We start from the raw sequence: 23,441 nt of genomic DNA, 5'->3' as shown, positions 1-23,441 counted from the left end.
CATTTGTACTATAAGGAAAATGGCGGTGCAAGTAAATAAATACGTTAATTACCGTAATTCGTAAATCAGTTCCGTAAAAAAGATTGTATTATGTAGTTTAAAAATTATATTTGCATTCATTTTAGTATTTTCTTACGTTGCGTAGGAGATGTATTTTGTAAACTTAACAATGCAGGAATCGGTCATGGTCGATTCCAAAACCATTGTATTCTGAATCCCACGATTATACTGGAATCGGTGGGACCGACCGATTCCGGAATCGGAATCGACCCATCACTACTGTTAACATTACAAGTAGTTTTTTGGTTATTTATTAGTTCCTATCAATTAAACAATATTGAAAGTATTTTGAACAGTGTTAACTTTCTGGAATTTTATTCTAGTCGGGTACCCTTTTAGAGCTAAAGTTATGTGTGGTTTAAAAGAAGCTCTGAGCAAATGCTAGAATGTTTCCATGTTACTGTTGATTGCTGATTCATTACTGCCCTAGAATCATTAGTTAGTGTTGCGTGTAACTGTAATGTTGTGTGGAATTTCCACAGTGCCAAGACACGTTGGTGCAGTTTGGAACGTTCCTGATGTCTGCAATGTCTATGGAGGAATACGTCTCCAAGTTCCCGTCCATACAGAAGATACTGTCCGAGTACCACATTCACCCAGATGTGGCCTTCTTCCTGGCTCGGCCCGCCTTCACGCATGCCATCAATGTGAGTGGACGCTCATTTAGTAGTTTCTTTTTTATTAAAATATTTGGTTTTTCTATTATTTTTGTAAAATAATAAATTTTATGGAAACTTGTTAGTTGTAGGGTAAGTCATGTCTAATTTATATTGCATAGTTGGTATTTGAGACTGCATTAGTAATCTGTTTATTAAATTTTACAGAAATGTTAATTTTTTGTTTGTATTTATATCTTTGTTTCATTAAATGTACATAAAACTGTGCAGAAAAATTTTTTTAATTACTTTTAGGACAGTATAAATTGGTGGTTTGCTGGAAGTATTTTTTTGTATTTCGGGGCAAAATAAAGATGAGATTAAAAAAATCCATGAGAAATGTGACTAGATTGATATTCCTATGTTATTAAAGTTACAATAATTGTTGTACTAGAACCCTGATTTTACGAACCCCGTATTTAACGAGTGATTTTAGGAATATGTTTTCAGGAACTGTCGATAAATCAGAAATTTTGACACCAAAAATATAAATAATAGGAAAAAAATTGAAATAATCACAATGAAAGCTTATAAAAATCTTATTTTTCAACACACAGTGTATTTTAATACTCTCAATTATGTTCCTATAAGAAGAACAAAAAAAAATTAGACATTCCGTTCAAAAATGTGGTTGGCTGTATTTTCTGCGACCTAGGTGCGAGTGTTCTTAACCACAAATGCCTATGATCACTTTTATGAATCTGTAGAGGTTTACACTGAACTATGTGCTTGTGCCCTTGGATTACGGTTAGTGTGCATTCGTTAATAAATGTGTAGAAATGCAAGGTAGGAAATTCTTCCAGCTTATCAACGAGGCTCTGTACAAGCTTTGAATATATATACTGTATAGAAGTCGCCAGCCCAGGTTAAAATTTCTAATACGGTTTTGAGGTAGTTGGTTAATTCACCGCTGCAATCGCCCCCATCTCTAGGGCATCGACTTGTGGTGGTCCCTAGCGGACAATTGTCGAACTCTTCAAACACCCCTTCCCCCTCCCCTAGAACGACGTTGAGCTGCAGTGAATGATGGATGAGGGGTGCGGGGAATGACAGCGGGCGACAGCGCTGCGCTCTAACGTGTAAATAACAACTAAGACGATACAGGGCGTTACGGCAGCGCACTGCAGCGGTGAAGTTCCCAAGCTGCTCATCATGCGCTTCTGAAAAACGTAGAGTAAATCCTATCCACTCGCGACTTCTATACAGTATATATATTCAAAGGTACAAGTCTTGTCTAACCGGTATTACTTTTGTTGCTCTTTTCACCCTCTTTTATCTTTCCTGTAAGGATTGACTGACTCTCCCCTAATTGAACCCTTACATCAAAATGTCATTTTTCACACCAAGTCCACATACAGTCCTTTCTGGCAAGAAATTGATAAGTTTTTAAACTCAAATATAAATTTATTTTAATAGCTGATGTCTTCCGAAAAGGAAAGATACCCAAAAAAAGCATGATGGACCACCTACTGTCACCAAACAAAGCATAAACATGGTGCAGTGTGTAGTGCAACTGTGATTATTTGCTCTGCCATCGCTTTGTTATCGGTCGTGTGAGCAGGTGAGATGTGGAATATTAAAAATTATGGGGAGGCAGCTAGTGTGTTTACTGATTGAGTGATTGGGGAAAAGTGGCATAGGTATTTTTTTTTTTACTGTGAACTGACTCTTATTTGTCTACCCATGGGAAAAGATAATTGCTAGAGCTGTCAAAATAAACGTCGCCGGCAGTTAGAAGGGGCGGGCGTGCATCTGGTCGGTCGCTGTGTATATCTACTCAAAAAACACGTCATTGCATTTTAGGATAAAAAATTTTTTATATTTTAGGTGTATAGCCAATTTGTCTACTTGATCCGAACAAGTTCCTTAGCCACGTTTTGAATGAAAATAACCACTGGCCAGCCAGTGTTGTGTGCTGTTTTACTGATAGCTATAAAGGTTTTATCAGTTTGCTAACAGCTATAATATATTTTACTCTTCATGGTAAAATAAAATAAGCAGATTAAGTTGTTGTTAACAAGTCCCAGCATCTAAGACAGGCCGCAGTATTGAGGAGGGTGGGCGGGGCTAGTGCACATTCCATGTTCACACGCTGCGGCCGGAGGTTTTTGTCATCATTGCTTTAATAGTGTTTGATATTTTGGTATTTTATTAATTAACACCAAATACACACAAATAGTACCAGATATATTTATAGTTCAAAAACAACAATTTTAGAAGGTTCAAATCGGGACACACCCGGTTTTACAAAGATAGCAATTTTACGAATGCAATTTGAGGAACCGTGCACATACGTAAAATTGGGGTTCGTGTGTATAATTTAATGTTTTGGGATATCTAGCTAATTGTTCAGAAACTCTTAACTACATCATTGTTTTTGTTATACATCATAAACTAATTTTTAATGGACTTTATAGAAAAGCCAATACATAATGAAAATTTCATATAGGCCTGGTCTACTTACACAAGCTTAATACCATTTTTACATCATCCTTCTTAGAACTTGCTGGGAGAGAGAGGAGAAACAGTTAGTTGTGTTTGTTTACTGGAGCCAAGTTGGCCACCATTTATTTCCATCTTTTTATTTTAGAACATAATATTTATTCTGTAGGTAACAAAATGGAGTGAGAGAAAAAGACACTAAAGCAAATATATCATCACTTACGTGAAACATCCCAGAAGAAATCTAGGTTGGGAAGTAAGTTGAGGTGTGTTTTAGCTGTATAATGTAGGTCTAAGAGAACTGACAAATATTTGTTTCTTTTATCCTCTTAAAATTAATTCTCTTTTATGTTCTCTTACATCCAACACATAAGGGTAATTATTTTTTAAATACCTCATATGAATAATTTTTTAAATTATAAAAACAGTAGAAGCTTAGAATAAAAAATAGCCTATAGCACACAGGGATAACGTAGCTTCCTATTAGTGAAAGAATTTTCAGAATAGGATCAGTAGTTACAGAGATTACCCCCTACATCCATACGTATGTACATACTTACAAATAAACTTTACAGCTTTATAATTTTAGTGTAGATGATTTGTTATAAGCATAATTTTTTAGGGTTTTTTTTTTTGCTGTAAAATAAATTTTTGATTTAAATAACTCTTGTAATACATGAACATACATATTTTGTACTTTTGTTACACTATTTATTTATAGTTAGGTTTTAAATATAAATAAAAATTAGTAATTCGGGGTTACTTTCCTCAAAAATTCTGTATATTTTTTTGTATGATACGAGTAATTGTAAAAATTACCTACTAAAATTTATAATTTGATGAGGAAATTATACTGTTATTAAAATAGAATGTGTAAGAAGAATTGGTGGCACATGTTGTCTCGTGGTTTCACGGCACACCTGTCGTACAGCTGACTTTGTTACGTTGTATGTTTTTGCCCGGCTAACCACACATAGAAACGTAACAATACAAAACAAACAATGTTCCTGAGGTTCTGCTTTATTTGGAAATAAAAGAGTTTATTAAATTATCTTTGTTTATTTCTTTAAAAAAAATGTTTTTTCTCATCGTTACATGGCTTCAATACACAATTTTACAAATGAATTTAATTAGAAAAACTTCGTTACTTGTACAGTTTTTGTCTTTACTTATTCAAATTTTAACGACGTCTTTGAATTTTGATAGGATGAGGTCCAAATACATACCATACCAGACATTTTTCTGTTGATGGTCGTTGAGTCTTGTCGCTCACAAAAAAATAGAATTTATTACTGTCCCTTGGTTAGCGATGTAACTCAAGGTACGGTCGCGCACTGACCGAAGTCCCGCGAAGTTGGGCCGTTGCCGACGCCTAGGGCCTAAATTTCTAATACATTATTCCGGAAAAAAAAATGAACTTAGTTTAAAAAATTACGGCCTGGCCCCAGCCCCTAGGCGTTAAATTGTCCCTTAGTGCAACTCCATAATATTGTGCGAGTTGCCGACGACGCGACCGGACTGGACGACAATCGAGCGACAACTGAGTTGGTAGACGAGATTACCTCCCTTGTATAGGTGAAGACAAGGGAAGCAACCCCGTGGGCCAACCGACCAATCACAGTACAGCATTCATCAACATGCCCAAATAAGGAATTTCGGCCGAGCGCATCACACCACGCCAGGACTCGCCCTGATTGGCTGGCTAGTGGTAGCCTCCAGAGACCCTTCCAGACGGTCGCTACAGCTGTGCGTACAACGTGACGCGTAAATCCCAAACACGCATTTACAAAGTGAAAAATAGCTTTCTGGCGCCAGAGTGTCGCGCCTGTCCGCTCTTCCTTCTGTACTTTCCAGACTATTCTCAAAATATTACACTAGCAATATCCAATAGAATATAAGATTACCCAAAAAATTTAAATACAATGTTAAAAATTTAGTAAACAAAGTTGAAATTCATATAAAAACTTTTGTTTAAAAATGATGTCCTGTAAAATTATAATATATACTGCTTTAATTACTGACATTAATTATCAAATGTCAACATTAATTATTATGAACTAGAGTTAACCCTCAAATTAATAATTAAGTATCTCAAGGAAATAAGTATTTTAAGGCTTTCCATGAAATTTAACCAAAGTAATTAATAACAATTCTTAACAGCTCTGAACTATCCTCTATATCAACAAAAAAATTATCCTTCACCTCAAACTTATTCTTAATATTATTATGACCCATTTTGCAATGCTACATAACCCCCCCTACTTTTTGATTGAATTTGCAAAATTAAATCAAAAAGTACAAAAGTGTAAATTGTTGAAACAAAAGAAATAACATACCATAACAAAAGTGTAAACAAATGTAACAAATTAACATCAACATTAGAAATGCAAATCTTGACACAATAATAGCAAACCACGACTTTTCATATTATTACAAATCTTTAAAACGCAAACAATATAAGTCAAACATTGAAGCATTTGTTTATATATAAATTCAAAAAACTGTTTCTTAAATATTGCAATGTTAATTCCTTGTCAAAAAGCCAAAAATTTGAAAACATCTCTCTTACTACAAAGGGTCAACAACTCTCCACAAATGGTTATCTCCCTCTCATCAGTGCAAAATACAAATAACTTTGAAATTGGTTTCTCTACAAGCTTCAAGCAGACACCCCCTGGTCAACGAAGAATCCTCAATAACAGCAAAAAACTCTGAACAACTTACTTAAACACAAAAACTTCAACATCTTCAAAAACTTACACCTCAGCCGACGACGACAACAAATCTTCAACTCCAGGAATTACGTCTCTATGACCACCTTAACGACGATAAAAACTTCAACTCCAGGAATTACGTCTCCACGACCACCTTAAACGACGACAAATACAAAAACTTCAACTTCGACGACGACAAATAACCTCAAAACAAATTATTTCCTTTAAAATCCCTTAAAAACCGTTGTTACTCTAATTCTCTGCTGCTTATGATAAACTCCTCAAATCCCATGAAATAACCACTTTAACTCACAAATTCACCAATATCTCCACTCCTCATATCTGCACCAACAAAACATTGACAACACTATCACTTCAAAACTGTTGACACAAAATTTTCCTATATTTCATCCCAAAGAAACAACTTCTAATGTTACCCTGTCCATTCCCTCTAATATTACTCAGCTTTTCCTCTACTTTTTGATTGAATTTATAAAAAATTAAATCAAAAAGTACACAAGTGTCAATTGAAACAAAAGAGATACTATAACAAATCAACAAAGTGTAAACAAATGCAACAAATTAACCTGACCATGAGTATTGCAATATCTTTTTAACACAACAACAACATACCATTACTTTTGATATTATTATAACTCCTTAAAACAAATTTATAAAATTATAACTCAAACATTGAAAAATTACATACATAAAATTATTTCAATTCTCCATACCAAATTAAAGTGACCAATCAATCTTTACTAAAAAACACAATTAACACTTGATTATAGATAAAACATAACCTTTAACAGGTTATACTGACATTACAAAAACATTTCATTGGAATGTCATGTTCATTTGTCATTTAAAAAATATGCTAAATATTCACTATAGTGAAGTGTCTTTAGTCCAACATGATAAAATTCTTGATCACATTTGTTTACAATAACATAAACATACTTTACACAATAATCAAACCTTGTACATCTGTTTGTCCACATTGTTTCATTAAATCACACTAAAAAAGTACATACTCAACTTGCTTAAAATTTACACTTTTTATTTTACACTTAATTAATTTTCCATGGTCTGAGTAAAGAGACGTGCCAATTAGCATCATTTACTCTGTAAACATTGTGGCCTATCACAGCCTTTATTTCATATGGCCCATCATATAATTTGAAAAACTTGGATATCTTATTATCTATAAGGGATGACAACTTATGTGAAGCAATTAATACTTCATCCCCTTCCTTAAAACTTATTTGTCTGACGGTTCTATCAAATCTGGCTTTCCTTGAATTAGCCTTATGCATTAGTTTTTCTTTTGCCTTATCTAACTTTTCTTTCAAATCTACAGCATCATTTTTAGGAAAGTTAATTCTATTTTGGAGTTTGGTGGTTGGTAACTTTTGTAGCATCAACTCGATAGGTGTAAACCCTGTACTCTCATGCCAACAATTGTTGATCAATTTCTCTACCTGGCCTACAATGCTGGCCCATGTGCGATGTTTCTCATTACAGTAAACCCTAAACAAACGCCCCAATTCTCTCATTACTCTTTCAGCAGGGTTGGCTGCTGGGTGATATACAGCAGTGTATCCTAGTTCGATACCTAAAATACTAGATAAGGTTTTCCAAACTTCACTCCGAAATTGGGGACCATTATCAGAGATTATTTTGTTAGGGATACCTATTTCTTTTACATAAACATCCATTATTTTATTTGTAACAACCTGAGCTGAAGCCTTTTTAATTGGATACAATTTAACATACTTAGAAAAAATGTCTAAAACTACCAGTATGTTTTTGGTACCACCCCTGCCGCTTGGTAAAGGTCCAAACAGGTCTACACACACAATTTCTAAAGGCTTGGTAGCTAAAACATTTCCCATGTATCCTTGGCATTTCCGATTCATTACTTTGGTTTGTGCACATAGTAAACATGATTTGATATTAACAGCTACTATCCTGTACATATCTTTAAAAACACAAAACTCTTGAATGTATTTAATAGTTTTGGTAACTCCAAAGTGTCCGCATTCTATATGCATCAAAGTACATATCTTATTTCTCAGAGTATTGGGGATGCATAGTACCCACTTGGGTACTCTGCCGGATACATTTTGGAATAAATATTCACCCTCCATTACAAAAGTTTCTTTTATCACATCCCTACAATTTGGAGATCCTAATTCGTGTATCACTTTCTGTAGTCTGGGATCTTTACTTATTTCTTCTGTCAATTTCTTAGAAAACTCCTCTATTCCCTTTTCTACCTCTTGCATTTGTTTTCTTAAATTACGAATTTGGAATTCTTTCATTCGGGCCGATTGTGAATCTGTTACAACTCTAGACAGTGTGTCTGCAACAACTTGTTCTTTTCCTGGTACATATTGTATATCTAAATTATATTCTTGTAAGGATAAAATCCATCTAGTGATTCTGCCATGCAATAGTTTACACGAATCCATGTGGCATAAGGCCTTATGATCCGTTTGCACCGTGGTTTTCTTACCATAAATATAGATTCGAAATTTTAAGCAAGCAAATACAATACTTAGCAGTTCTTTCTCTGTAGTAGTGTAGTTTATTTCGGCAGAATTCAGAGCTCTACTGGCAAAACTTATTGGAATTTGATCTCCTTCCCTACTCACTTGGAAAAGCATGGCACCAACTGCCTCACCTGATGCATCACAAGTAATATAAAATTCCTGATCTAATTTTGGGTGGTGTAATAAAATTTCCTTTTCTAATTCTTGTTTTAGTAGTTCTACTGCTCGCTCCTGTTCCTGTCTCCATTCCCAACACTGGTTTTTTTGTAACAATTTTCTCAATGGACTACAAATATTGCTAAAATTTGGAATATATTTCCGAAAAAAGTTGAAAAATCCTATCAGCCTTTCTAATTGTTTTCTGTTTGTAGGTGATGGGTATTCTTTAACTGCTTTTATTTTTTCAGGATCGATACAAATTCCCTTAGCATTTACAATATTACCCAAAAAGTTAATTTCATCTTTCAAAAACTCAGATTTCTTTAAATTTGCAGTCATGCCTCCTTCTTGTAATTTTCTCAACACTAACTGTACAACTTTACAATGTTCCTCGAAAGTTTTAGTTGCAATCAAAATATCGTCTACATACACAGTTACCAAATTTAATACTTCCGGTCCCAAAACCTGTTCAAGCCCTCTAATGAAATGGCTCACTGATACATTTAATCCGAAAGGCATCCTTTTAAAACAATATGTTTTTCCTTGATATGAAAAAGCAGTGCAAGGTCTAGATTCCACATTTAAAGGGATTTGCCAATAAGAAGCTACTAGATCAATTTTTGAAAAATAGGCACAGCCTTCAAATTTCTGTAAAAGTTCATCCATAGGTTCTGTTGATTCTCTATCAGGAACAATTAACTGATTTAGTTTTCTAGCGTCTACACACAACCTTACCCCCCCATTTTTCTTGTTAACCACAACGAGTGGATTCAAATATTCGGAACTGCACCTTTCAATTATGTCCCCATCAATCATATTCTGTATTTCGTTTTCAACTGCTGGCCTCAAACTATATGCAACTGGATAAGGTTTCTGTACAAAAGGTTGGTGTTCTTTCAGCTTCAGGCGACATTCGTATTTATTATTGAGCCCAGGGAAATTGGCAAACGCTTTACATTCTTTTTGCAAAATTTGTTTAAATTCATACTGCTGTTCTGTGTTACCACTATGTAATATTATTTGTTCTACTTCAGTTTCTAAAATATGTTCCCTTTTTAAAAAATTACATTCTACTTCAAAACCCATTTCAAAATCATTTCCCATTATAATTCGTAAATTAAATGAGTTGTTTCTAGCATCAGTTTCAGCAAAAGTAATTTGTGTCTCTTTTACATGTATATACTGCTTTGAATAATCAATGATAACCTCATTTGATTGCAACCAATCAGCTCCCAATAGTCCATCAACATTAAGTCCTTTAACTATTAGAAAAACCACCCACATAATTACTTCACCTATTTTGATTTCCATTAAAACTTGTTTTTTCACATTTTTATTTCTTACTCCAGTTGCTCCTATGATCGTAATATTTGAAACTGGTAGCATTGCAACTGCTTCCATTGTTTTACTTCCTAGTGAATTAAAATATTCTTCAGACATTGCGGTTACTTCACTCCCTGAATCAATTAATAATTTAACTTTTGTTTCGGTACCAACAATTTTACCCTGTATTACTGGACATAACCCCAACTTGCCTTGAATGAATTTTGAGTTTTCATTGACATTTTGTAAAAGATCCTTCCCTTCGTGTGTAATAGTGGGTTCATTACAGCCCTGTTTTTTCAACACCTTACATGACCCTCCTGCCTCTGCGAAATGAATAGGGAAAGTATCAGAGGCTATATCTTCCCTATCTAAGAGTTTAAATTCCTTGCATTCCCTTGCTCATCATGTCTCTGTCTATCCTGTCTTTCCCTGACCCTCTCTTCCTTTGGATGTTCCTGCTGAGGTCTCTGTCCCTCCCATTGTGGCCTTACGTTACCTTGCAACTCTTGTCGATGGGTTCGCTGAACCTGTTCCCTCGGCATGCCCTCTGGAGGATGAAATCTCTCTCTGGGTGGTCCTCGCTGCCTTCCTGGGAGCTCTGGTTCCCTTCCCCTCAGTCCTTCCTCTCGCTCGTTCCTTCTGTCCAATGTTTCAAGCAATGCAATGACCTCTTCAACACTCTTAGTCCTAGCCCCCAAAATGCAGTTTTGAACTTGCTGGTAAAAATGGTGAACAATGTGGGAAATAAATCTTTCATCAGTAATTGGATTATTCAAAAACTTTGACTGTAAATACAACCTTTGAACATAAGGGGCCATGGGGCCGTCTCTTGCTCGGTGTTTTCCTGAAAATAAATATTGTAGGAAATCATCTTGAACGTATATACCCCAATATTTGTTCAAAAATGCTACCTTTGCCTCTTTAAATGTTTTCCATTCATTCTCCTTATGCATTGCCCATTGCAATGCAGCCCCATCCAATTTAGTGATAAACAATTCTACCTGTTGATCATCTGAACCCCTAAGATAGCTAAATACTTTCTCACATTTGGTTATAAATTGTATTGGAGTAGCCCCTCGATCATCCCCAAAAAATTTAGGCACTGTTTTTTCGAAAGTGTTTACTTCGTCTACAGTTAAAACTGAACTTCTAATATTACCCTGTCCATCCCCTCGAATCTTACTCAACTTTTCCTCCATTTTTTGTAAACACTCTCTACCCACATCATCCCTGAAATTCTCTAACTGGTTATTTATTTTTGAATTTTCTGTAAATATTCTTTCAACATTAGCCTCAAAATTCTCCTTGACTTCCCGAATTTTCTTTTCATTGTAATCGATATTTTGGGAATTCTCAGTTACTTTTAACTGCAAATTTGTGATATCCCCTTGATTCTTGGTTATTTTGTTTTGTATACTTTCATTATGTTGTACGAGTTCTGAAATTTTATTACTATGTTCCTGAACTGTGTTACCTGTTTGCGTCAAATTTTCCTGAACTTGGCCGACTATATATTCACAAGTGTTTAACCTAGACTGTACCGCCTCTATCTGCACTTCACAATTATTTACTTTGCATATACAGGAAGAGATCTGTTCATTAAGATCATTCCTAAGTGCATCAAATCGGCTCTCAAATGTATTGGTTAATTTTTTTTCAGTGGCATCTAAATTTTGTTCCATTATATGTCTGAATTCAATCTGACCTTGTGACATTATATGTCTAAATTCAATCTGACTTTGTGACATGTTATGCATCCCTTGTGACATGTTATCCATCATTATCATTAATTTTTCTAACATTTGATTAGACATACCTGACCCCCCCATAACCTCTACTGGACTACCATTTGCAGGCTGTTCCATATTTTCCGACTGCTCCTGCACTAATTCAATATTCAAATTAGGATCGGACATTCCTGAAGTTTCAGGAAAACCCGCAAGGTCATCCTGACTGTCTGTACTCATTTTTCTTTTGGTTTTACAATTATAAATGACCAAAAAACGTAAACAACCCTTTAAAAACACATTAAGAAAAAAACTTTAACAATGATAACCACAAATACAAAATTTAGACCATAAAAATGTAAGTTTCTGTCCAATTTAGACTTGCTGTTTCCGGCGATTCCTCCCTCGTTGTCCCGCGAAGTACCGAGATGATCTATGTTGCTGGAATCGTGTCCCACGATGTTCTGTGAAGCGCTGTTCTACGATGTTTTAAAATGTAGTTCTCGTCGCATTCCTTTCCCACGATGTCCCGCGCTGTTAAACGGTGAATGCTGGCTTCTCACGCTCGTTTTCGTTTGTTGATGTTTACAAGTACGACGCGAAGATCACACGATGCACTCTCGAATCACTCGTTCACAAGTTATAATTTTGCCGATGTTCTAAAAAGGTATTACCACAGTTAATTTAGCCATGATTGGCTTTTACTTGATAAGTTTTTACTGTTTTTCCGAATGTTTATTTTATCATCAGGCAGTGTCTAACTTCGTGCCCCGCGGCTGGGCAGCCATGTTGTTACGTTGTATGTTTTTGCCCGGCTAACCACACATAGAAACGTAACAATACAAAACAAACAATGTTCCTGAGGTTCTGCTTTATTTGTAAATAAAAGAGTTTATTAAATTATCTTTGTTTATTTCTTTAAAAAAAATGTTTTTCTCATCGTTACATGGCTTCAATACACAATTTTACAAATGAATTGAATTAGAAAAACTTCGTTACTTGTACAGTTTTTGTCTTTACTTATTCAAATTTTAACGACGTCTTTGAATTTTGATAGGATGAGGTCCAAATACATACCATACCAGACATTTTTCTGTTGATGGTCGTTGAGTCTTGTCGCTCACAAAAAAATAGAATTTATTACTGTCCCTTGGTTAGCGATGTAACTCAAGGTACGGTCGCGCACTGACCGAAGTCCCGCGAAGTTGGGCCGTTGCCGACGCCTAGGGCCTAAATTTCTAATACATTATTCCGGAAAAAAAAATGAACTTAGTTTAAAAAATTACGGCCTGGCCCCAGCCCCTAGGCGTTAAATTGTCCCTTAGTGCAACTCCATAATATTGTGCGAGTTGCCGACGACGCGACCGGACTGGACGACAATCGAGCGACAACTGAGTTGGTAGACGAGATTACCTCCCTTGTATAGGTGAAGACAAGGGAAGCAACCCCGTGGGCCAACCGACCAATCACAGTACAGCATTCATCAACATGCCCAAATAAGGAATTTCGGCCGAGCGCATCACACCACGCCAGGACTCGCCCTGATTGGCTGGCTAGTGGTAGCCTCCAGAGACCCTTCCAGACGGTCGCTACAGCTGTGCGTACAACGTGACGCGTAAATCCCAAACACGCATTTACAAAGTGAAAAATAGCTTTCTGGCGCCAGAGTGTCGCGCCTGTCCGCTCTTCCTTCTGTACTTTCCAGACTATTCTCAAAATATTACACTAGCAATATCCAATAGAATATAAAATTACCCAAAAAATTTAAATACAATGTTAAAAATTTAGTAAACAAAGTTGAAATTCATATAAAAACTTTTGTTTAAAAATGATGTCCTGTAAAATTATAATATATACTGCTTTAATTACTGACATTAATTATCAAATATCAACATTAATTATTATGAACTAGAGTTAACCCTCAAATTAATAATTAAGTATCTCAAGGAAATAAGTATTTTAAGGCTTTCCATGAAATTTAACCAAAGTAATTAATAACAATTCTTAACAGCTCTGAACTATCCTCTATATCAACAAAAAAATTATCCTTCACCTCAAACTTATTCTTAATATTATTATGACCCATTTTGCAATGCTACAACTTCACCCTATTAGTTGTGTGCTAATGAGGCTGTCTTGTTCCCTAAAGACAATTGGATGAATGTGCCTACGTCTGTGAGCGGTGTAGAGTGTTTTGTACTGAAACTGTTACCAGATAACACGAAAGTCAAAAACAATAGCCGAACGTCCGATGACGCCGGTACCAGATGAACCACTGAGTCTTTCATGGTGGCCATCAGGATCGCTTGAGTTAATGGCAGCAAAATGGCGCCACATTTGAATTTTGAAGCATCCAACACTTTGATTAGTTAATACAAATCTAGGGCGAGCACTGTTTACAAATCCAACAGAGAGGGATGTTTGCGTTGCGTGCAGGCGCGCTACGAGATCCTGCGCAAGGCGGACCCCGGCAGCAAGAAGCTGTCCCTGACGGCCAAGCACCAGAAGTACTGGGAGGCGGCCCGGGAGGTGATGGACCCGGTGGTGGGTCTGGTGCGGCCGCTGCACCCCGCCAAGGTGTGGGAGGACATCTCGCCCCAGTTCTTCGTCACCTTCTGGTCGCTCACCATGTACGACCTGTTCGTGCCGGTCGACAGCTACGCCCGCGAGGTCAACAAGCTCAAGGCACTCTCTCTGCAGGCCATGGAGTCCAAGGACATGGTTAGTCACTCCACTTTAAAAAAAGAGATTTAAAAACACGTATAAAAATATTTTCATGGGAAAAATATAAATTAGTTGGCGGTCCTTAGCTACGTTTTCTTCTGTTTTAGAATTGATAAAACACACACGTATGTATGTCTGTGTGTATGTGTTTGTGTGTGTTTTTTTTTGTATAAAATGGCCAAAAAATTTAGCTAATTTAAATTTCAACTTCTGTGATATAACTGTGTGAGAGTACACAAGGGTTTAAAGTATTTTTATCTATTAGCAGAGTCATCCCTGCATGTGGGTTGCATCTATATTTTTGGGTAAAAAAAATGTGGTAATTTTCTGGTAAGTGGTCACTATTAATAATGGGTCGCACAATGTATCTCTTTAGTAGTATTTTTTAAACACAATAGAATTTTTTTTGCACCGCATCTCAGCTTGCTGGACCATGAACAGAACAGCACTGGTGTCGCAGCATGGTCCTTCTCCTACTTTATCCTTGCAGGAGGGTAAAGGCATTACTCCACTCCTCTCCTTCCTGTTCCTGCACTACTACGAGACAGAGGAGACTTGGAAAAGTGTTGGTGGAAGGAAAGCCCAAACAGCACATCACACTGGGAAACCATTTTTTTCACCCTCTCCTTTTCTGTCTGTGGTTTTTTATATTCAAACACGGCCCTTAATCTTAGTAGAAAAAAGTCTTCAAGCCATTTGTACCGTTAATTTGTTCTTTGAAAACTAGCATGCATGACAGGTGAGAATATACGGGAAGAGATGTGTTACCTGTTCGGGATGAATAGGTTTGAGGAGGGAGCAGTTTTACAAACATACTGGAGGCGGGGTTGTGAGGCAGGCCAGTGGGCTGGCTGGCCTGTTGGCACCCTGGTGGGTTACGGTTCATTAGCGCTACATTCGTTGTGAGATTAGCTGCCTGGCTTCGGTATCCTCTTCCGCCCTCTCTTTCACCTTCTTCAGCTCTTTGTCATTGATCTCGCCATCCTTCTGGATAAATCTGTGAGCTCCCAGAGCCTGCTGCATGGTGTGGCGTAGTTAGAATACCATTGTTCTGGGAGCTTCTGGTGTCAAGTTGACCCTGATGACACCACACTTCAAAGGGGCGCAAGACCATTTCTGAAGGCAACTGAGGGGTATAAAAATGGCAATGCTAGCATCCGAGGTAGTGAAAGCGGACAAGTGACTGTGCATCGGGACTGTGTGATGGACAAGTGTGTAGTGCAAGGCAGTGTGGTGGAATACAGGTGCAAGATGAGAGACCAGCGGTAGGGAGAGCCACTATCACTTTGAGCTCCAGTGGGGAGAGAAAACTGTGGACTAAATGAGAGAGATTAATACGTGGACAGACACTTTTGTAATTTCATTAATAGTTGAAATAGTTTTAATAAAACTTTTTCATTAAAAAGGCTATCATTTTCAAACCGATTTTCCAACTTGTAACACCGTGCTTGAGTGTAGCTCGAGCATGGACCAGAAGATATTTTTAAAAAAAAAATTTGCGGCTTACTTTCACAAACTTAAGAAAATTTCCACCAATCATAATGCATTGCTCTAATACTGAAAACTGCTGGGAGTGCTTGTTTTCAAAAAAAGAGACATACCCTAAAAAAACTATCAGTGTCCAGCACATTTGTGTTCAAAGAAACTTTGTATTGAATAATTTAATGTGTTAGAAAACTGAAGGATAATATGAAATACGTAATTTTGAGCTTTTATTTGGTACCATTAATAGCACTTTAAATTCTTTGTGCTTCCACTTTTTGTAAGAAAATTTCAGGTGGTCTGTTCAGGTGATCCTTTGAACCCGATGAGACTGGGCGGCGGTGTGGTAAGAGACGAGTGTGTGCGGTGTTGCAGGCAGGCAGCAAAGGCAAGAAGGAGCAGGAGAAGCACACCCTGCTGATGGAGAAGCTGCAGGAGGAGCGGAAGAAGCAGCAGGAGCACGTGGAGCGCGTGCTGGCTCGCCTCAAGCAGGTAACTTCCTGCTCGTCCTCGTGTCCTTACACTCGCAAGTCAGTCACTTCACTTTATCGACTTCAACAGTTCAATTTTTGTGTAGAACGAAACATTACCGAACAGGGGGAAACGACTTTAATTTTTACAATATTGTATAGTGCAGACAAATTTCGATAAAATTTTTATCTTGAGTGGAGAAGTAGACATTTATCGGGTAAACTCGGATCACAGCAAACTATTTTTCTTGCTTTTACAGAGACTTATTTAACTTATTAAACTGTGTCACATCTAATAAAACCGAGAGCAGCAATGCCTGCTCTCCTTGACAGCAAAAAACTATAAGAACTTAATCTGTATTTATTTAGGGTAAATTCACTGAAAACACTCAGTGCGGGTACAAGGAAGGACTAATGTTTGGCTACAAAACTTTTTGGAACAGAATGTATTATGTAAGGCAATTCGGTGAATGACTTACACGGATTCCCTTATAATGGGAGACACGGGTTGCTGAAAGGGGTGAGTTAGCTGTCGTTTTCTTTGCCATGTGCATTTTAAATATTATATCCTTTAGAGGTGCGGGAGAAATGTTACACAGTCACTCTTTAAAAAAAAAACAGTTGTGTAATCCTTTTATAACCATTATGCATTCATGCAAGATTTATACATGTGTGAAGATGCATTGTAGTGCTTGAATACAAGTGTATGTATATGCTATGCACGAAGTGCCAACCCCACCCATATGTAAGTTGCAATGCGAAAATGTTTACAGTAACAAGTATGGTATCTTTTTACCAAATTAATGGCAACAAAATGTATTTATCATCTGCTATAACAAATGCCCACTAAACAAGTGTCGTTTGATCAAAGACTTGCTGTAATGCAATTAAAGCTGAGAATTTTTTGTATGATCATCTTCAGAAATTTTCCAATTTATTTAATTCATAATTTTTGTAAAATGGTATTGATTTTAGTTTGTTGTGGCTGAAATTTAATGGCGCTTTACTGCAGGAAACAAAACAGTTGCGATCGGAAGCTATTTTACGCACAAGATTTTTTCCTTTGACAAGATTTTTTCCCCTTGAATCAGGGTAAATATGTTATCATTCACAAAAATAAAATATTTACTGAAAGACATCTTTATTCTTTAGAGATATTTTACTGGAAATATTAATATATTAATAGTTCTCATTCTCTTGTAAGAATTAAAAGTACTAAAAATAATTACTAGCTATGGGGAACCCCTGTACTTAGAATGCTATAATTTTAACAAAAACCTTAAAGGTGGTTTTTTTTTATTACACATTTACATAATAGTAACTTGGAATATTGTCACAAGTTTGTTTTTAAATTTTGTTGCATGGCTAATTCGAGGACATTGCTTATGTGGGTAAATACTGTATGTAAATATAATTATGGTATGAGTTGAGCAACACAGTTGTTAACTTTCACATTTACAATACTTTCAAGTAGTGGTGCACCGATATTACTTTACCGATTACCGATTCGATTACCGATTATGAGAGCAATAATCAGCAGATACCGATTCAGTTACCGATTATAATGAAAAATTTTTTGAGTGTAATAATGCACACAAAAATTTTTATTCCCATGTGAATTTAATAACAAGATTAGGTAAAATTGAGAATACAGTTATAATAACAGTATAAAAATATATAAAATACACTATTAAGTCATTGCAAAGTGTTAATTAAATTAACTTCTATTTATATTTGTTATTGTAAACAACTTGAACTACAGTCTAACAATTGTAATTTACAATGGGTAAGTTTTTGTTGTGGAAAACTAGCATTATTATTGACTATCACATAAGGTTTCATCAAGAAATTACCGTTTAACAATGTAAACATGCTGCTTTATTTTTTTCACTTGAGTTTATAGAAAAATGTTTCCACACTTCACTTTTTTTCCTCCCTACTCGCCATCTCACTATAATTATATAAAAATGACTAAAAACCAATACTAGCACAAGTGATTTTATTTATGTTGACTAAATATATAAAATTATAAATACTTTTTCACTTTTCACGTCATACAAATAACAAACGGATAATGTTACCAAAGACGCCCATAACGAGTTTGTAAAACGCAGTGATAAAAACTAGAAGGTATCGGGACCACGATTTTGAACCACTACTTTGACTCGAAAAGATTGATTGTCATAGAATCAACTGCAACTGTTTGTGGTATTTTGATTGTGTGCCATATATTTTACGTCTCTGGCTATAGGTAATGTACAAGGCCACTAAACAAAAGACTAAACGTAAATAAACGTGTAGGAAAATGTCTTTTATTGTTCGAGGCAATGAGATTTATTAAACTTAACTAAATATCTGTAAGTATGATATGACGGAGTTAGATGAATTTCGTAATATATACAAATATTACCGTATTTCATCCTAAAAATTGTGTAACAAAATATTACACGGTAAAAACCTACTTAATTACGCCGGGACGTAAATAATCGGCAAAGTATTCGTTAAGATAATCGCCGATTATGATTAATCGGTAAGTACCCATAATCGCCGATTACGATTCATCGGTATCCGCATCGGTGCACCACTACGTTTCAAGTGAGTAAAAGACCTCAACATACTGTTGTTACTGTTAGGTCAGGGAGTTTGTCCTCTGTGCGATGCATGTGGTCTAGGACAGTGTAAGCTATGGTTTGTAAATACATTGATTCAAGCTCATTGTTTCCCCTCATGCCCATACACTTCCATGCTTTTGGAAAATAACCTTTAAAATGTAATGTTATAAAATCTCTCTTTTATTTGCTTTGGTTGAAAAATCTGGACATGATATAATTTAATTGGTCAATGGAGAAAGAACTACCTAAGTTAACAAATCAAAGTTTTCAGGAGAGACTAAAAATGTTGTAAATCATAGTGTTCTCCATTTATGAACAGTTTTATACGTGTAATTTAAGACACAAGGAACAATGTGACTTAGTTATTTTAACCATTATTTGAAGCATCTACGCTTATATTGTCCACAAGAATCAAAAAGTAAAAAACTTAAAAATTGTCTTAGTTCCTTTCTCCACTGACCAATTCAATTAAGGAAGCTCATTACCAACATTACCATCACTAAGAACATCTCATTTTGGCCTTTACTCACATTGTTGTTTTATACTTGTATCCTAACTTTTAATTTTTACTAAGAGTTTTAGTTTTTATCATTTTACAAAAGTTGGAAAAACAATGTTACCTCTTAAGTGGTCACTTCTATTCCTGTTACGTGTGTTAACAAAGTACGCACTTTGAGTATCAGTGTGGATACGAGGGTGCAGAGGTGAATGCATGTATACATGTGGCTGTTGTGGCTCGCAGGAGAAGGATTCGTGGTTCCTGTCGCGCTCGGCCAAGGCAGCGAAGAACGAAACCATCACGCAGTTCCTGCAGCTCTGCATCTTCCCACGCTGCACCTTCACCGCTGCTGATGCCATTTACTGCGCAAAGTTTGTGCTTACCATCCACAGCCTCAAGACGGCCAACTTCTCCACCCTCCTCTGCTACGATCGGGTGAGCAACCATTAGCTATAGTTAACATTAGGGATGGGCATGTCGATTCCTCGATGCTTTGATTCTATCGTTTCCACCTGGATACACAAGCTCTAAGGAATCATACAATAATTAGAACTATTTAGAACTACAGTAGAACCTCGATGATACGTTCCCGTTTCATACATTTTCCTGTGTCATACGCCGATTAATTTTGGTCCCGCCGAAAGTACTATGTTTACAATGGTTTACTTTCCCGGAACATACACTTATAAAATCATTAATTTCCCGTTTCATACGTTTTTACGAAGCGTAAAAGCCCAAAATTCACAAATTTTTTTGTTATATTCCTCCTGATAAACTACGTTTTAATGCTTTTATTTTGAAAAAACGCTCATTGTTTACCTTTGCAAACGTAAGAAAATAACTTTATCCCACCATAGATATTGATAGTATCAGGAAGACTGTGCACTTCGCTAGTAGCATCTATGGCCAGCACCAAGCGAGACTAGTGGCGCAAACTAGCAATGATTATGAAAATGGTGCACACGCTTTACCAAGGCATGGATCTCATATTTTGTGCATTCATTAATCTTTGAAATGAATATACCCGTTTGTTATTGTTTTCTTACGATCGGAGTGTTTTGTATTTTACGTTTCTCAAGTTAAAAATATTATTGAAAATTGTTCTGTTGCATAAAGTTGTTTGTAAAATAAAACAAACAAGAAAAAATTTCTGATTTTCTATTTACAATAGCCTAATTTTTTTATTTCTAAGTTAGGCTTGGTGACTTCCCCCTCCCCCCTTCCAAGAAAGGACTTCAAACATTTTGTAAGGCCAATGTTTCTCATGTCAGCTTTACTTGATCATGGACTGTATTTTACATTTCTGGTGGTTTTATTATATGTATATACCGTATTTACTCGTGTATAGCGCGCCCTCGTGTATAGCGCGCACCACGATTTTTGCAACTAATTCCAAAGAAAAAAAAAAATTGAAATTTTTTTTTCCCCCATAAATAAATTTTACTAACATTTTGTGGTACCTGATTATTTAAATTGATGTGTGGTGATGCGTCAGGAAAATACATAAACTCTGCTGTCTAAACGGAAGATAATGAAGCGCTATATCGTCACAACTGGTACGTGGAAGGAAGGAAGGGAGGGAGGCGTGCCGCGCTACGTTGCTAAGCTGGCGCGGAGAACTTGATGACTCACCGGTGAGGAATGGAGGAAGCGAAGAAGTTGCGGGGGGGGGGGGGGAACTGGTGACAACATTCTCTCTTTCTCTCTCTCTCTTTTTACTAGCTTCTGAGCTGGCTTTCTGTAAAGGGGGGAGGTCTAAAAATAAACAAGAGACCATGATGTGCGAGCTTGCGCGCGCGCGCGCGTGTGTGTGTGTGTGTGTGTGTGTGTGTGTGTGTGTGTGTGTGTGTGTGTGTGTGTGTGTGTGAAACAGAGGCCTTGTTGCTTGTGCGTATGTGTGGGGGGGCTGGCCAGAAACGTCACCCGTCACCCGGCAGTTAACGACTTCCACTCCTCCCCCCTCCCCAAAAAATTATTTTTCCCGTGTATAGCGCGCATCCTTATTTTTTTCCTTTACTTGAGGGGAAAAAAGGGCGCGCTATACACGAGTATATACGGTATAATGCTGAATTCATATCTTTCATTAATATAATGCCATTATTTACACATTATGTATTTAAGTTTAATCTGACATTGTGCTTGTATGCTAGATTGAAAAAAAAATTATTATTGCCATTCCCTTTTCATACACTTTCCCGCATCATACACCATTTTTGTGCCCTCCGTTGAAAAGTGTATGACAGGGGTTCTACTGTAGTTAATTGTAAAGTGCCTAAAGCACCTGTTGAAAAATTATGAATATTACAAAGACTTTAATTTAATACATACAAAGTATTTATTAAAAATTCAATTTATTTTAATATTGTGCAAATGAAAATTATTTCATGTGAGTTTGTGTGTTATTGGTGTTGTGTGTGTGTGTGTTAGTGTGTTCGTTTGTGTGTTAGTGGTAGTTTGTGCATGTGTGTGTGTGTTTTAATTTGACAAAAAAAAATTGTTTTTGATGGAGAACCTTTTGAAAAACTACATTGCATGTTAATTGTCTCAGGTCATTCAATAATCTTCCCTGCTGTGGATTTTATTCAATACATGTCTTTTGGTGCACAAAATATACTACCTTTAACATGAGACTCATCATAATCTTCCCTGCTGTGGATTTTATTCAATACTAGGGTTGTGCGAATGTTCGGTATACCGAAACCGAAATCGAAATTTTGCTACTTTCATTTTCGATTTCGGTAAGAATTTCATCTGTCGAAGTTCGATTTTAGCGAAATATTTCGAGCCAAACGAAAGTTCAATAGCTTACCGAAGTTCGTTTGTTCTAGTTAAAAAAGAACTCGTAATTTAATAAAAATGTACAGTAGAATACCGGTACAATAACGTACCTCATTATAACGTATATTTCACTTTAACGTATTTTTTTAAAGTCCCCGCCAAAAATAGTATCTTCGCCATGCAAAACGGTTTCAGTTTAAAGTATCATAATTTCACTATAACGTTAAAATTCTACTAGTAGTGTGGCATTACTACACCAAAATTTACTTAAACTGGTAAATAAAATTTCCAGCTAAATGATTAATGTTGTAGAACAAAGATACACAAATACCACCGCAACATATTTTCTAACCTCTAAATTCTCAAAACAAAGTTAACAAACAGTTGCGCGCACTACCATAGATTATACCATACGTAGTATGTGACGTGAGCAACACAACATCATTCGATACATCGAAAGACGGAAGTTTGAGAGAAGTATTAATTATTTAGACAAAAGTGTTACGCTACGCTAAAAATACTGTTTGATGTCTGTGTTGGGATTGTTTATTGTTATTGTTGAGTTTATTTTCAGGTTACGTTATTTAGACACCGCATTGTATTTGTGCTACAATATGAATGATCCTGGAGATAAAAAGAAACGTAAGCAAATCACGCTTAAGGAAAAAGTGGATATACTCAGAGAACTAGACAAGGGGAAAAAGCAAGTCGCAGTTGCGAATACAAATGGCATTGCGGCTCTCCTGTAGCTAAATTTTTTATATATTTTTTTCTCTTTGTAAAGATGATATGTATGTATGTTTCAGTACTAAGTACAAAAACTTGTCCCTGTAAGTACTTAGCACTGAGATTCTACTGTAATGTCTTTATATGATTTGCATGTTATTACTAATAACTTAATAACATATGTAAATCATATAAAGACATTAATTAGAAACAAGATTTCCATTAAGATTAATTAACGTGGTGATGAAAAAACTCACGTTAATGAAAATACGGTAAAATCATAATTTGAACAAACATGGCTGATAAAGTAAACAAAATTCAAACGTGATTACAGTAGGCCTAGGTATCAAAACAAAACAAAATCATGCAATATTCGAAAAATTACCTGATTCATTTGCTTTCAAACAGTAGTTTAGGTACTATATTTGTAAAACATACATTCCAGAACTGTTAGTAGCTACACTATTTAGTATTTACCGTATACACAAACAAAGAACATACCTACTTTTAT

The 23,441-nt window shown here is 36.1% G+C and overlaps 1 protein-coding gene across 2 annotated transcripts in view; it reads left to right on the top strand.

Moving 5' to 3' along the window:
- The window catches only part of LOC134536715 (THO complex subunit 2), a 188,786-nt gene that overhangs the window by 83,286 nt on the left and 82,059 nt on the right, over positions 1 to 23,441 (top strand). For both annotated transcript variants that reach the window (XM_063376592.1, XM_063376591.1), the window contains exons 16-19: positions 543 to 707; positions 14,076 to 14,360; positions 16,221 to 16,337; positions 19,670 to 19,861. In XM_063376592.1, coding sequence (XP_063232662.1) covers positions 543 to 707; positions 14,076 to 14,360; positions 16,221 to 16,337; positions 19,670 to 19,861 — 759 coding nt within the window. The remainder of the gene's footprint in view (positions 1 to 542; positions 708 to 14,075; positions 14,361 to 16,220; positions 16,338 to 19,669; positions 19,862 to 23,441) is intronic.

The sequence above is a fragment of the Bacillus rossius genome, chromosome 11 (genome assembly GCF_032445375.1).
Source record: "Bacillus rossius redtenbacheri isolate Brsri chromosome 11, Brsri_v3, whole genome shotgun sequence".
Classification (NCBI taxonomy): Eukaryota; Metazoa; Arthropoda; class Insecta; order Phasmatodea; family Bacillidae; genus Bacillus; species Bacillus rossius.
Note: the sequence above shows the minus strand (reverse complement) of the source record. Positions and strands in the feature narration are given on the sequence as shown.